Source organism: Antedon mediterranea, chromosome 6, assembly GCF_964355755.1.
Source record: "Antedon mediterranea chromosome 6, ecAntMedi1.1, whole genome shotgun sequence".
NCBI lineage: Eukaryota > Metazoa > Echinodermata > Crinoidea > Comatulida > Antedonidae > Antedon > Antedon mediterranea.
This window is the reverse complement of record NC_092675.1, coordinates 26,688,177-26,703,268: the sequence shown is the minus strand read 5'-3', so window position 1 is coordinate 26,703,268 and position 15,092 is coordinate 26,688,177. Positions and strand designations below refer to the sequence as shown.

General features: G+C 31.4%; 2 protein-coding genes across 3 annotated transcripts; one reads left to right on the top strand and one right to left on the bottom strand.

Moving 5' to 3' along the window:
- Window positions 1-29: 29 nt before the first annotated feature.
- LOC140052328 (hypoxia-inducible factor 1-alpha inhibitor-like) lies at window positions 30-9,131 on the bottom strand. 2 transcript variants are annotated; one of them, XM_072097840.1, is made up of 8 exons: window positions 8,859-9,131; window positions 7,263-7,504; window positions 6,440-6,588; window positions 5,665-5,837; window positions 4,697-4,803; window positions 4,088-4,151; window positions 3,443-3,553; window positions 30-2,872 (listed from the first exon to the last, which is right to left on the bottom strand). In XM_072097840.1, the coding sequence occupies exons 1-8, from the start codon at window positions 9,033-9,035 to the stop codon at window positions 2,756-2,758; spliced, it is 1,140 nt and encodes a 379-aa protein (XP_071953941.1). In that variant the 5' UTR covers window positions 9,036-9,131; the 3' UTR covers window positions 30-2,755. The 2 variants fall into 2 exon arrangements, with proteins under 2 accessions (XP_071953941.1, XP_071953942.1); XM_072097841.1 differs by having other exon boundaries at window positions 5,692-5,837.
- Window positions 9,132-9,199: 68 nt separating this feature from the next.
- Window positions 9,200-14,681, top strand: LOC140052329 (DNA polymerase beta-like). Its single transcript, XM_072097842.1, has 8 exons — window positions 9,200-9,403; window positions 9,763-9,887; window positions 10,338-10,471; window positions 10,784-10,833; window positions 11,578-11,629; window positions 11,950-12,235; window positions 12,832-13,042; window positions 13,390-14,681. Exons 1-8 carry the CDS (start codon window positions 9,340-9,342, stop codon window positions 13,482-13,484), a joined length of 1,017 nt encoding a protein of 338 aa, XP_071953943.1. The 5' UTR covers window positions 9,200-9,339; the 3' UTR covers window positions 13,485-14,681.
- The last annotated feature ends 411 nt before the right edge of the window (window positions 14,682-15,092 follow it).

Genomic DNA, 15,092 nt, shown 5'->3' with positions numbered 1-15,092 from the left:
ATAAAAGATTTTTTAATACATTACACCACTATTGCATTGAAAGCAAAAATATATATATTATTGTACCTATAACATAAAATGTAAACAAAAACATTCAATAATATTCACATATTAATTAAACTTTCATTAATAATACATTTCAAAATACTGAATACAAATAATAACATTCGAAAAATTGATCTATAAATTAATAAATTTGATACTAAACATGATTATGCAGCTTTGAATCTCACTGTTACCTGTGATAGAATTATATTTAGAAATTACAACAACCATAACATGTTACGAACATCATAAAATGAATACAACAACGAAATATATTTATCTTGTAAATTAAACAAGAGGAACAAAGTACTAATAGTTAATCAGAATATTTTCGTACAGTAGCCTCATCACAAAATGGTAGGTATATTTCTTCTATTTTTTTTCAATTATCAGTCGATATACATCACATAATTGCCAATTAAAAACAAGTATTTAATTTTTTAAATACTGTATAATAAATATGTTGATTTATTATATACAGTATTTATATAGTTAAATATTTTCTGTTGGTAAAATATTTAAATTTTAAATAGTGCACGAAATCCCAAGCTCAGACTGTGCTGTGAATTTTGGGTTGTGTATACACAATAAAATAAGGACAGATTTATATTTATAATTACTGGACAGTACAATAAAAGGTTTCCCCCTAGTACCCCTTTCATATTGCCTAAATCTCTGTCTGCATTATCAAATAAGTTTGGAAAAAAAAGCATGATGTGCCCAAATATGATAGTGATATTCCCAAATTATCATCATGTCTATATATGGGCACATTCAATTTTTTTTTTCACATAACCTTTGGATAGTGTAGACAGAGCTTAACAAAATTGTGTGTGTAAAACTCCAGAGTTTAACTAGGTGATGCAAAAGGGGTATTGGACACAAAACAAGCTTGACCAATCACAAGCAACTGATCCATTTATGATTTCCTAGTGAGAAGCAAGCTTTATACTGTAACAACCGTAGTTTAATATGTGAATAAACTTTAATTTGATAGTAAGTATTTAAAAATAAATAAAAATATCATAAAATTTAGATTTACGTTTGTGTCTATAAAAAGGAACAAATACTTCCCTAATTTAAGTAACAGTACGCCAATAAAAGACAATGTAATATAATAAATATATAACTAACACCCAAGAGGGTTTGGCTGGGAGTAAAAATATTATTTAACAATCTTCTTATCTTTAATTTTGCAAATTCAAACGTTTGAAAAACATAATGCAATTAAATGCAATATTTAGAAAAAATCACTCATCTTTTGTTTGTTAAAAAATATAAAAATAGAGCACAGAGAAATCTTTAAATTCTTCACAATAAATATTCCTATACATCATTATTTGTATCCAACCAATCAATACATTACAATTATATTTAAAAACTGTTAATTGGCAGGAAATACATTACACTAAATTGTTTCTAATACAAAAAATAGACAACCGATTTAGAAAACACATTTTAAAACATTCTGGCAATTTTTAAAAGGCTGTCATTTTTAAACAGCCAAGTGAATCTGAATTTTAGAATAAAGAGATTAAATCTTGAATATCATCTTACAGCTTGACACATCTGTCCACTGCAAATACACACATAATGCCCAGATTTTAATATAAACTTAAAATTATGACACTACATTTATGTAATAATTGAATCTAAACTAGATTATGACCTACCTCCAGCCAATACAGTTTAAAAGCCCAGTTACACTAGGACGATAACGATCGACTATAGATAAATATATATAATATTTTTTATACATGAAACAAAAGAAATCTAAAAAGTTTTTATCCTAGAACTAGCCTTTGATAAAAATAATATTTTCACATGTCTAATCAAATAATGTCATGATAGAGCATTAATATCGTGACAATATAACAATTTTTTTTTTTTTTATTGATCCTGACGTCATTTGATTATCCTATAGTGCTAGAATGAAAACTTTTCCAATTTATTTTGTTTTATATCAGAAAAATGTATGTTTATCTACTTATCGTCAATCTTTATCGTCCTAGTGTAAACGGGCACTTAATGCAACAACATTAGCTATCTAATAGTGTGCTTGCTATTTATCATTATTAAAAACATTTGAACTCTATGCCCAAACTTTGCATTGAATTAAAATATATGAATATGTTATTCTTAATATATTGTATTTATTCCTGAAATTATGTAAAAAAGTACCCCTTCAATTCATGTTTGAAAACATCAAAAAGCATTAGAGGTAGTTTAGCTAACAGTGGGATGAGAATGAAAATATCTAATACATACAGTATTACTTGTATGAGCATGACGGAATTATCAGTCAGAAAACACACTTGACTTGGTCGAAAAAGGTAACAAAAAATTAAAATAAAATAGGATGATTGAATTGAATTTGTACATACGAGTTGTGAACATCAGTTTTAAAACTATTATATTGCCTACAGTCAGAAAAAAATGGCAAAAGAGTTCCTAATTTCTAGGATTGTTATGTGGTTAAGTTATCAGATTGTCTAAATTGTTCTGACAACTCTTAACTCACTTTGAAACATGACCACAGCCAATTATCCCTATTGTTTTACTTTCATTCTAAAAAAAAAATTGAATTTTTACTGAGCAAATTCACTATTACTGTTAATTAACAAATCTAAGAAGCAAATCTTGCACCATATAGAACTAACATTACTTTCTTCTAGTTATAGTACATTCTACCTCTCTGTCTGTTTGTCTGTCAATCTGTATATTCCTTTATTCTCTTGCTTGCCTCGTTATTGTCTGTCGAGTTGCCCATAATGTCCTTAGTGTTCTGGTAGCGTCCATCAACTATCATGTGCAATAAAGGACCAATCTACACGACAAAATTGATCAATTGTAAGTAAGTTAAGCTCTTAAATTTAAAATTCATCAATATGGGCTACAAACAAATTTTTAATAAAATAAAACAAATGTTTTTTTCATTAAATAATACTAGGCCTATATGGCATCCAGAACAATATCATTATATTTGAATATCATTTTAAAATCTATAGAATTATATAAGATAAACAGTTTCCTTTTTTAACTGAAAGTAACAAACCATATTTACATACAGGACATGTATTGTAGGGTGATGGATAGAATGAAATTCAAACTTATTTTGGGTAAATTGCAAACCATATATAATCATATAAGGACTTCAAAAATGATTTTAATAAGACCTATGCAGTACAATGTTCTTTCTACAGCTGAGCCAGACCAATTCCAAAATGCTCCTATGTAGAATACCAATACCATGGTATTATCTTCAGCTTGAAAACTTGCATATTAATTTTAAATTTGAAATAAGCACCGCATCTGAATGAAAACCACATGCGAATATGTACTAAAACAATTTTTCAATGGTAAATTAAAAAATAGAAGAAAAAAAACTATTTCCAACCTCTGTGGAGTCTTTCAATGCTTCTGCCAGCATCTTCTCAATATTTCTCATAATAGAAACCTTCTGTACAGTTGACAGCGGGTATTCAATAACTTTAGGTTGCCCTGCAGCCTAAAAAAGTGAATAAATTACAGAATAAGTTAGTTTGTGGCCAAAGCTCTGTCTACAAACTTGATGTGACAGAAAAATGTGATGTGCCCATACTGTATATCGACATGTTTAGGCATATCACTGCCATATTATTTGGGCACATCACAAATGTGCCCAAGTTTGATAGTGCAGACAGAGCTTAAGATTACATTTACTCTCAGATCTGTTTAACAACAAATGCATAAATAAAAACAATACTAGGAAAGTATCATTACATTTTCTATCATATTTCGTCATCAGTTAGTTATAACGTTATTGTATTAGGAGAAACAGTACCGCATGTGTCAACCAGTATAAAGAGCAGAATATTGGTTCAATGAGTGGAGGAGTTTGGGTTGGGTAACCATATCTCCATAATGGGAGGGCTTACAACAACTCATATTATATTTAGATCACACAAATGACATGTTTACCTTATACAAAAATAGTATAGAAAGAACCATAAAGTTAAAGATTGATAGAGAACTAATAGTTACAACTGTATACAGTACTTACTTTATACCAGAAATTAACTGATATTGTAGGACCAAGACCCATTGCAGATTCTATATGATGCCACCTGCAGATAAAAAAAAATAATAAAAATGTATTACAAATTTGAATTCTATTTCATAAGTGTTTAACTATTTGAGTCAATACAGTAACACAGACACAGACAAATTTGCGCTGATTACTAACTGCATTATGGGAGTATTTTTCCATATATGTGTTTGATCTAAAAATGGCCGGGATAATAATATATACAGCGCTTAGAGGTTTCACAACATTAGGCGCTACAGTATGAATTGAGGATATTATTATTATTATTATTTAAGTAAAATATACTTTAAAATATCCTCAAATTAAAAACTTTCGATTAAACATTCCCAAAACCCAGATTCGCTGTTAATTATAGAAACTCTCCTGAAGGTAACAAATATACATTGAATACTAAGGGTCTGTTCAGACCTACTGTACGGAGGTTTCGATATTGATATTGCTTGCGATACAAAGGCATACCTCCATAGATCTGAACATACCCTGAAACTATACATTCAGAAAACCAGATATTTTAGGCCAGCACAAGTATATACAATTGAGAGAGTTGATTGTATTTATAATTACCAATACATCGGTATGTAAAGAACTTCACCAGGACCTACAACTGCTTCATAACCTTTTGTCTGCGAAAACTTGGGATACTTCAAGAAGTCAGGAGCATCAAAATCAACCTACAAAAGTCATTATTTATTAAAATAAGGTTTTCCACCTAGCTCCCAACAATTGTATAGCTAACATCTTAGTAGAGAAACGATTTCAGATTAGCAATATGGAGGACAGTGGAACCTTCATTTTACAAATGGTACAGGACCAAAAGTATGTAAAACATCCAGGTTCACCTTAAATTGAAACCCCCTCCCCCCAATATGTAGATCGTAGCTAAAATGGCTGCCGTGTTTGCCTACTTTACTTCAGCATGCAGCAGTCACTAATTAGGCGTAGACTAATTTAGGCCTCACTTCTAGCTTAGCCTACTAGTACTAGTAAAGTATAATGCAGGCTGTACGATGTTTTATTAAAGTGTTCTTGTACTTTCTTTCAATAAAAACAGTTGCTGCTGTATGCATGTGTGTGACTTGTTTCACAGCCATGGCCTTGGTTTGTTGTTGTTAAATTCAATGTAAAGAAAATAACACTGTTTATGTATTAAATATTCAGACGCCATCGGCCTTATGCGTACTGTACAAAGGAACGTAGTAGAATCTACTGTACCTGTTATACTGTATCTCCCTCGATGCTTGTAATAATACAATTATTTTAAAAACTGTCTTTATTGCAATATTGTAAGTTTTTTATTACCAACCTTTACATGTATATATATTGACAAAAAAACATGTGTGTCCCATCTACATTGGGCTTGTCGCATTTATATCTTGCCTTGGCCAGGTTGAAGAGTTTAAAGATCTACCTCAGGCCAGCACATTACATAATTACATCCTTGCCAATATTCTAGATCACTGATCTTATATGGTAAATTTTAAATTTGATTAAAATATTAAGTAATATCAAAACAAAAATTGTGCAGTAATTACTTTCATCCTGAAGGTTATCAAACTAACCTGACTTTGACGATCGCATGGATGGGAAACTTGATATGGATATAAAGTTTGAAACTGACTAGGTGGAAATAAGATACACCTCTTGTAGCCCTGAATTTGTGTAAAGAAATTCTGCTGCTCATCATAGTGTGCAGGAGTCACATTACCTAAGGAATACGTTTGTAATTATTTTAATAAAGAATGAAATACATAATATACTCTAATGTCATGGTACCACATGTTTTCTTTCTATTTATTTTGGTAGCATAAGAAATAAACTGTGTAACTGTAGGCCTATTAATCTTTCGTCCAGATTTATAAGCACACATCAATAAAAAGGTATTAGTTTTTAACAGTTACAGCTTTCTGAAACCATGGAGTAAAGAATAATCTTTACTCCATGCTGAAACCAATACAGATCTGGCTATGGCATTGACCGCAATTTTAATTGATAGTAGTAAATGCACGTGTATATAATTTTTTATCCAGAAAATTTTTCCAAATAAATTGAATAAACAGGTAAATACTAGAGAGTAAAGACAATGTTGTTACTGCAGTAACTACAGTGGAATAATTTTGACGTCATGGCCCCCCTAAGCTACTGTAAAACTATGTTTAACTCTGTTTTTGTATAAGTTGGTCTGAACCAAGAAGAAGGGATTTAACAACTTTGATAAGAGGATATCAGTAGGGCCTATAACCTCAATTGAATTTAATACAAGATTAAACCATGGAGGTATCTATTTTATACCTCCATGATTAAACTAACCTTCCATTCCAATCAAGAGGAGATTGGAGGTCAAAGGCCCCCATCCACCTCGTTTCTGCTGCTCGGTAACCCATGCCCAGTTAAACTTAATAAAATCATCAACAATCTTTTTTCCCACACCTTCTGTAAGTGCTTGTTGTAAATAATATCTGAAGTTAAACATTTAAAACCATTATTCATGTTTTCATCTAAAAATGTATAATAGTAATTAGTATATAAGTTGATTGTTGAAGCTGGGAATATCAAAATGATGATTCATTCAACAAGGATGACATCATATTTACAAATGATGATCACGGTGAATACATTAATTACTAAATGTAAAATGTAATTATAATCATCCTGACTGTAAGCTTTTACTGGAAACTGAGGAAATTTGGATTAGGCAACCTATATGGACTCATGGCCACAAGCAGTGCAGCGCCTACACAGAGATGATCATCCCCTCAACTCTTTATAACGACTTAAACCCATGCTTCACACATGATAGTCCAGTCTCATATAACTCTCACTCACCCCAAAATATTCATCCATGTACAGTAAATATCATTGTAAGTTTAGGCCAAGTAAAAATCATTATTTAAAACTTCTCCCCAATTTTTAATTAAAGCAAGAGCTAAAAATGTCACAACATTATTTGATAGAATCTCAAATGATTGTCTAGCAAATTGGTTGCGAAAAGTCACCTATTGTGGAGTTTATATGCACCAGGAATCACACTATACGAAATTCAGGTGTTGACATACAGGTGCGAATAAACTCTAGAGTTTTGCTAGGAAGGGTAAACTGAAGGGTACTGTATACAAAACGCAAACTGTTATACCTTCTTTTCTCAACATTTGCATTCTGTAATGTTTCAACAAACTCTGTAAAAAGCATTCGATGACATTTTGTGTGTGGTTGGAAATTTGTTTCTGTCGATTTTTTCTCATCAAAGTACATGAACTTGTGGTCTGGCGACGAATAAACCGCAAATTTCTGTGATCCAATATTTTCTTCAAGATATTCTAAAGTCCATTTTAAAGCGGAGTTTACAAGTTTTGTGTTTTTTACGACAACTGGTTGCTAAAAAAACAAATAAAAAGATGCAGTTAAAAAGATACGTACCAGTTACAATGATGCAGTTAACAACAAGAATCAAAGTAGTGTTAATAATGAACGATAGACAAATATATTTTTACAGAAAACAAAATAAAGTAGAAAATTGTTTATTTTATATTGTCTTCGATGAAAATAGTCAATCAAGTGATGTCGTGATCACGACAAACAATAAAAGTCAAGTTTAATCGATGCAAATAATGACATCACTACCGTAAGCAGGCCTGAATGTGACACACGTATGCTCTGACTCATTGCAATTTAAAAGAGCAAGGAAATCCAATTGTGCAAAATGTTCTTGCGTAATTTAAAATTGCGCATAACATTCTAGCGCCCAGCTCTGGAGGCACTTGCAGTCCTCTTTAAAACTCACAGCGTACAAGCGGTTGCATTGTAATTATAACAATTTGTTTTTGTATTTATTTAATATACCTAGTAGTACAACTTGTGTGATTCCTATATATACATATGTCATGCGCGATTTGAACGATTTGCGCAATTTGAAATTGCGCAAAAAAAATCCTTGCGCAATTTGAATTGAAACATGTGTTTCAAATTGCGCAAGCAACGTATTAAATTGCGCAAGTAATCTGCAAATTGCGCAAGGTTTTCCGACAGATTGTGAAATCATGCACATCCATATTTTTATAGTAATTTCTAAGAATGATTCAAAATTAAAGATAAATATCGCATTTCCTTATTTTAGTAGTGCAAATATTGTTATAAGTTAGCATACCGTCGAAGAACCGACGAAGGAAAACGAAGCGGTGGTGTTCCACCAGGCGGGCGCGGCACGGGCGGCCGGCTATACTACTCTAGCCTAGCTAGGGTCTGGACTACTGATACTGACTAGGTTACATGGCCTAGCTTAAACTAATATTAAAAACTTAAAAAGTGAGTATTAAACATTATCTTCATTGAAATGGTCTTATTTATATAATAAAATACTAAATTTTAAACTCCTCTGCCTAGGCCTAGCCTAGCCATGTACTGTATGGGAAAATTTACAGTTCGTTTTCAAATTGCGCAAAGGTGTCATATTGCGCAAGAACTATCTTGCGCAATTTACAAATTGTGCTGCGCAATTTAAAATTGCGCAAAGATTTTCTTGCGCAATTTGAAATTGCGCAAGTTGATTGCGCAATTTGAAATTGCGCAAAAAAATCCTTGCGCAATTTTAAATTGCGCAAGAATTCTTTGCGCAATTTCAAATTGCGCAAGGATTTTTTTGCGCAATTTCAAATTGCGCAAATCGTTCAAATCGCGCATAACACATATATAGATCTAGGCTTAAAGAAGAGCAATTTTATTTGTTTCTTACCTCTGACAAAATCAGTTTCTGGACTTCAGGATCTGCAACATCAAGTCTTGGAATTTCTTTAGTTGGAAATGTATAATTTCTAAAGTTTTCCCTACTCCATTCGGGTATTTTGTAAGGTAAGTCGTCAGGTCTTTCGTAGGTACATATTTTAGAAGTTTTACTGGATTTTCCAGCCATTTTCCATTGTTGTTTTGGGAGAAACTAAACCAACTAAACAACAGTCACGTAGGCCCAACACACAGCGCCCACTCTTCAGTCACACAATGTTTATCTTTTCTTTATCCTGCAGGAGGTCAGGTCAGTCATGCATATCAATTATACGGCAGCCGTGTGAATAACCTCTGCCGGTCGTACGAGATCCGTTTTTAGATTTTCCTTTGTTTATTTTCTCTTGTGTTTTTTAAAAACAAGCAGAGACAAGACACAATCTCTCTGTTCTTAGAATTACCTTACCCGAAACTAATCTAAACAAACCCTAATTATGAGTAAACGAAAGGCACCACAAGGAGCAAATCCAAACGCTGATTTTGTTGACTTTCTCACTGGTAAGTTAGTTAGACTTTTATTTTAGTTAGGCTAGCCTAGGCCTAGCTAGGTAGGCCCTCGTCGCTCGATCTATTGTTGCATGTTCTGTGGTAGTATGTGACAGGCGAAAGAAGAAGGAATGGCCCGCGGTCCTCGCTGAATGGACACTTGCCTTAGTTCTTAGGCCTAGCTACTAGATAAGCCTCGCAATTTTGAGCTATTTTTAAATATTTTTTTTCGACTGTATTTATAGAAACCTGGTCAATTTATTTTAGGAAATATTTTAAGAATATATAATATATTAAATAAAAAATATTTATTTTAATATTACAGTACAGTATTATTGATTTATTTGACTTCTCATTAATTTCAATTATAGAACTTGCAAACTATGAAAAGAATGTTACACGAGCAATGCACAAGTATAATGCTTATCGTAAAGCAGCTAGTGTGTTGGCTAAACATCCTACAAGAGTAATTGATGGCGATGATGCAAGAAAATTGGTAGCGTAACTCTTTTTTATTTAACTAACTTTTCTTTAATTCATCAACTGCTTCCCTAGTAAAGACAGAATTTTAGACAATAACTAGAAACTTTCACACCTCTCACAAACTTCACACTTATTGACCTTTATTTACTAATGTACTTTTCTTGACTATTTTTCCATTTCCATTCATTGTTTTACTAATTTATTTATTTTGGTTTCAACACTAACCATGTGTGTGCCACTGATAAAAAAAAAGTGATTGATCAATAAATAAATTTAAACTTGAGGTTAGTGTGAGGTTATTGATAATCATACTCTTCCCTGAATTTATCCATAAGGATATTTTAGTTATTTAAAAACATTTGTAATGCCTAACCTATAAATGAGAAAGTATGTGATAAATAAAAAAAAAACAGAATTGAACTTCTTCACTCTGTAAATTTTCTTTTTAATTTTGACAAATTAGAATGGAATTGGTGACAAAATCGGAAAGAAAATAGATGAATTTATGAAGACAGGAAAACTTCAAAAACTTGAAAATATTCGAGCTGATGATACCAGTGTAGCAATTAACTTAATGACAAGAGTGACTGGAATTGGGTAAAAACACATTTTGTGGACAAATAATTGATTGAAATTCTTTAATCTTGGCTCCCAGTACAGGATGTGATACAAGGACATAAGCGCAATGTAATAAGCAGGTTGACCAATGACAAGCGACATTTCGAACAATCCATCACTTGTGATTGGTAAAATGTACTTGCGTTGCGTTTACGTCCTCGCATGCTGCATAGTGGGAACCAAGCATTTGTAAAAATCTCACATATGTACTGACATTTGAATTGATTAACTTTTATATAAATTCTTATTTAAAGTACTATACTCACATTTGACTTGTACCTAATACTCTAGGCCAGCTGCTGCTAGGAAACTTGTTGAAGATGGCATTACAACAATTGAAGGTATTCAATAATTTGATAATAATTCATTAATCATTCATTTTGTATTCCTTAATTGCTTTGGAATCCTTAATAGTTGTGGACTCCTTAATAATTTATCGCCTAATAGTATGTGACCACTTAATAGTTGGGAACCCCTTAATTGCTTTGGAATCCTTAATAGTTTGGGACTCCTTAATAGTTGTGGACTCCTTAATAATTTATCGCCTAATAGTATGTGACCACTTAATAGTTGGGAACCCCTTAATTGCTTTGGAATCCTTAATAGTTTGGACTCCTTAATAGTTGTGGACTCCTTAATAATGTATCACCTAATAGTATGTGACCACTTAATAGTTTGGAACCACTTAATTGCTTTGGAATCCTTACTAGTTTGGGACTTCTTAATAGTTGTGGACTCCTTAATAATTTATCAACTAATAGTATATGCTGACTTAATAGTTTGGAACTTCTTACATGCTTTGAACTCCTTGATAGTTTAGGACTCGATCCTGAATAATTTGTGCCTCCTTATAACTTTGTATCTAATAGTATGTGATGACCCAGACCTTAATAGTTTGGTACCCCTTCATTCTTTTGAAACATGCACTTAGTAGTTTGGGACCCCTTAATATATCAAGACCCTTTTGAAATAGGGCCATATTTAGAGATCAATGTATTACTGTAATTGCCATCAAGAAGCTTAATGATTATGTATGTACAAAATGTACCTCTAATTTAATTCATCATTCTTTATTTTATTTTCAGAATTAAGGGAAAATGTTGACAGACTTAATCACCATCAGAAGATTGGTTTAAGGTTTGTAAAGTGTTTCAATATTTTAGCAGTCAGTAAGGAAATCCTAAATGCATTGTGATTTGTTCTTACTTTTTGTTATACTTATTAAGTAAGAGTTTTGTATTACGTCCAAGCCTGTAGCCAGGATTTTAAAGAGAGTTTGTTTTTTCACAAAAGGGCAAGAAACATCATGGGAAAGGCAAGTTAGGCCTATTTACTATCATTTCTATTGTCTCTAGTTTTAAAGGGCACTTCGAATTGACTACGCAGACTTGATGTCATATTGCAAAAAATCTGATTGAAAAAAATAACACATATATGTTTTATTCACCCTATTATAGGCACTTTGAAGACTTTGAAAAAAGAATACCCCGCTCAGAAATGGAACAGCTTGAGAGCATAATGCTTAAAGAAATTAAAGGTGTTGATAAGGACTATATTGCGACAATATGTGGAAGTTACAGAAGAGGTGCTAAATCAAGTGGTGATATTGATTGCCTTCTTGCACATGAATCGTATTCATCCACTGATGATAAAAAGCCGGAACTACTTCGCAATGTGGTAGAAGCAATGAAAGAATCTAATTTTGTTACAGAAACTATTTCTATTGGTGATACTAAATTCATGGTACATCAACTTTACAATTATATTTTATTATTATTAATTATTATTGTTTAATAAGCAAACATTATATAAAACTAGAGATTACCGATGGTAAATATTTACCAATGGATGGGCACCATCTAAATAGTGAATTTGTTGTATTTATTTATTTATTACCATATTTACTGAGGGTAGCCTATCCAGTTCCTAATAGAACTGATCATTCAGGGCCCTCGATAAAACAAACATACAGTACAACACATAAAATATTCAAATGACATAAAATATATTAAAGGCATAAAAATTTACAATGATTATATAAAATTCATATAAAAGTTAAAATCGTTGACATCGTTGTATAATCCGAACAAGGTGCTACAGCAGCTGCTATACAGACCATGCTTGCTCTCTTCAATGACCTCTCTGTGACTTGATCATGGCATAGAGAAAACGACTGGGAATTGCCAAAAACAGCATTTCCAAGAAATTGGTCTAAAATCTACATTTCGCCAAAAAAAAAACAGCACAAATAACGGTTGTGTGGTTTAGGAGGAGATAAAGGTTTTTTTTTTATAATACATACATTAATAAATAATATTTATTTTTAAATCATTTTATAGGGTGTTTGCAGACTTCCAAAAGACGATGAAAACCCAAAAGGAGAGCGTCTATATAGAAGAATTGATATTAGGCTAATACCTAACGATCAGTACTTCTGTGGCACTCTGTATTTTACCGGTAGTGATGTCTTTAATAAACAAATGAGAGGAAAGGCATTGGAAGAAGGATTTACAATTAATGAATATACAATTCGACCAATGGGAAGCACTGGTATGAAAATTATGTTATTTATTTTGATTTAAATCTTGTGTATTGACTATAAATAATAGATATTAATATATTAAACCAACACTTAACAGATATGGGCTTTTTTTTTAAGCACATTTATTTATTTATTCTTTATAATTATAGACTAAATGTTTTCAAATTAATAAATAACACTTTATTCATCTTAAATTAAAGATGAAAAGGTTCCACAGAAACCGCAATGGCTTATAAAGATGTAGAAACAATAATAATATTATAATGAATAGCTAATTACAGAACAAATAAGTGACACAGTAAGGAAAAATATAATTATAATTTATTACTATTTTTATGTTTTTTTTTTCTTTTAGGAATTCCTGGAGAACCACTACCAGTCAGTAGTGAGGAAGATATTTTTGATTACATAAATATGACATACAAGAAGCCTTCAGACAGAAGTCTGTAATTATCTTTACTAATGTCACGTCATAAAAAGCAATGTACATTAACATTTCACACTTATCTTGTCAACAATATGCTGGAGTGGATACAGGGGCTTGTGCTAAAGTCGCACGCACTCCTTGACAGAAAAAATGAATTTATTAACTTTTTGTATTACTTTATGTTAATTAAATTTATAGGTAATGAAATAAACACCAAAATTGTCAAAGCATGATGGCACAAAGGGGTGCGTCTATAAATCAAGGGTGTGTCCTTCAAAAAGCTTAGACACCCCTACTCAAGTCTATTTTTCATGCAAATTCCCTTTACAAAACTCATGGATCCACCCCTGTTATAGTGTTATTATAGTGGAGAAGAACAATTGTGTTTTATTTTTGTCTTTCGTGCACAGTTAATGTTAAAGTATAATGGGCGAACAGACTATAACATATAAGTTATATCTGAGCCATGAATAAAATATTTATTTTAGATAACCAGTACTTTTCATGCTCCTTATAACAAAGCTTTAATTTCCCTAGCACATTCTAGATGATATGTTTTAATTAAGTAAATGGTTTTATTATTCTTATTAAGAAAAACATGTTTCTATGTTATTGTTACTGTATGAAATCAAATTTTTAATTTACATTTTAACTATGAAATGTTAAAAACATATTTAATGTGGTTGTCCTGTGAATATATATAGGCCTACCATTAATTGAATTCCCTCCTTGGCTGATTAATATTATACCATCGATTGAATTCACTATGTAATCCTTGGCTAATAAAATAATACATTCCAATTGTATGGAATTGTTGGGATAAGTACTTAAATAAAATTATAGTAAAATTCAGACAGACTTTTACTAAATTATTCAATTTTATGTTTTTTTCAAATGTATTTATTTTAGAATACTGTAAACATTAGTTTTATGAATTTTAAAAAATGACATGAATGCTCATATTTAATTTTGTTTTCAATAAAATATTAATAAAGTGCGAGTATTGTTTAATGTGTGACAGCTACCACACATTGTATTTTATCTTTTGAGATCTGGTACAGCAATTTTTTCCCAGTAATTTACTATAAAGCAGTTGTGAAATATTATTTAATGTGCATTAATAATAAAAGAAATCTAAATAAACAACTGCATACTGGAAACCTTGAAATGAAGCCAAGGGAACCCATCTCGAAAAGAAGCCCCCTATTTTCTTCAAAATATTTTCACAAGAAATGGGAAAAATATCTGTTCAAGCCACTGGGTTGTCAAAGGCCTCTGTGAAAAAGCGGTCAGGTTGAAACCTTACCAACCATACCAGTGGCAACGTCCCTGGGACATTTTAAATCAATTCGTTGGTTGTGATAGCTTCCTATATGACAACTCTGGTTTGCAAGCAAGACTACCATAATATTCTGTTACTTAATCTTTTACACCGTAAAACTGAAAATCTCTGTTTTCAATATTTAGATAAAACAGTTAACACAACTTTTAAAAACAAATATTACTTTCAAATTCATTTTAATATGATCTTATTTATTATGATGAAAAAACAATAAAAAATAATCTGTTTTATACTACCAAGCAAAAAACACCACCATGTTCCAGATAAACAAAATTACTTGGTACTGCTT

What these genes read in the sequence shown, in the direction of transcription:
- LOC140052328 (XM_072097840.1), bottom strand. Translation starts at nt 9,035, where the DNA reads ATGGCTGGAAAATCCAGTAAAACTTCTAAAATATGTACCTACGAAAGA. An exon ending in CCTCTTGATTGGAATGGAAG is followed by an intron (nt 5,838 to 6,439) that starts GTTAGTTTAATC and finishes CGTATTCCTTAG; the next exon opens with GTAATGTGACTCCTGCACAC. An exon ending in TGATAACCTTCAGGATGAAA is followed by an intron (nt 4,804 to 5,664) that starts GTAATTACTGCA and finishes TGACTTTTGTAG; the next exon opens with GTTGATTTTGATGCTCCTGA.
- LOC140052329 (XM_072097842.1), top strand. Translation starts at nt 9,340, where the DNA reads ATGAGTAAACGAAAGGCACCACAAGGAGCAAATCCAAACGCTGATTTT. An exon ending in TTTTGTTGACTTTCTCACTG is followed by an intron (nt 9,404 to 9,762) that starts GTAAGTTAGTTA and finishes TTTCAATTATAG; the next exon opens with AACTTGCAAACTATGAAAAG. An exon ending in CATCAGAAGATTGGTTTAAG is followed by an intron (nt 11,630 to 11,949) that starts GTTTGTAAAGTG and finishes ACCCTATTATAG; the next exon opens with GCACTTTGAAGACTTTGAAA.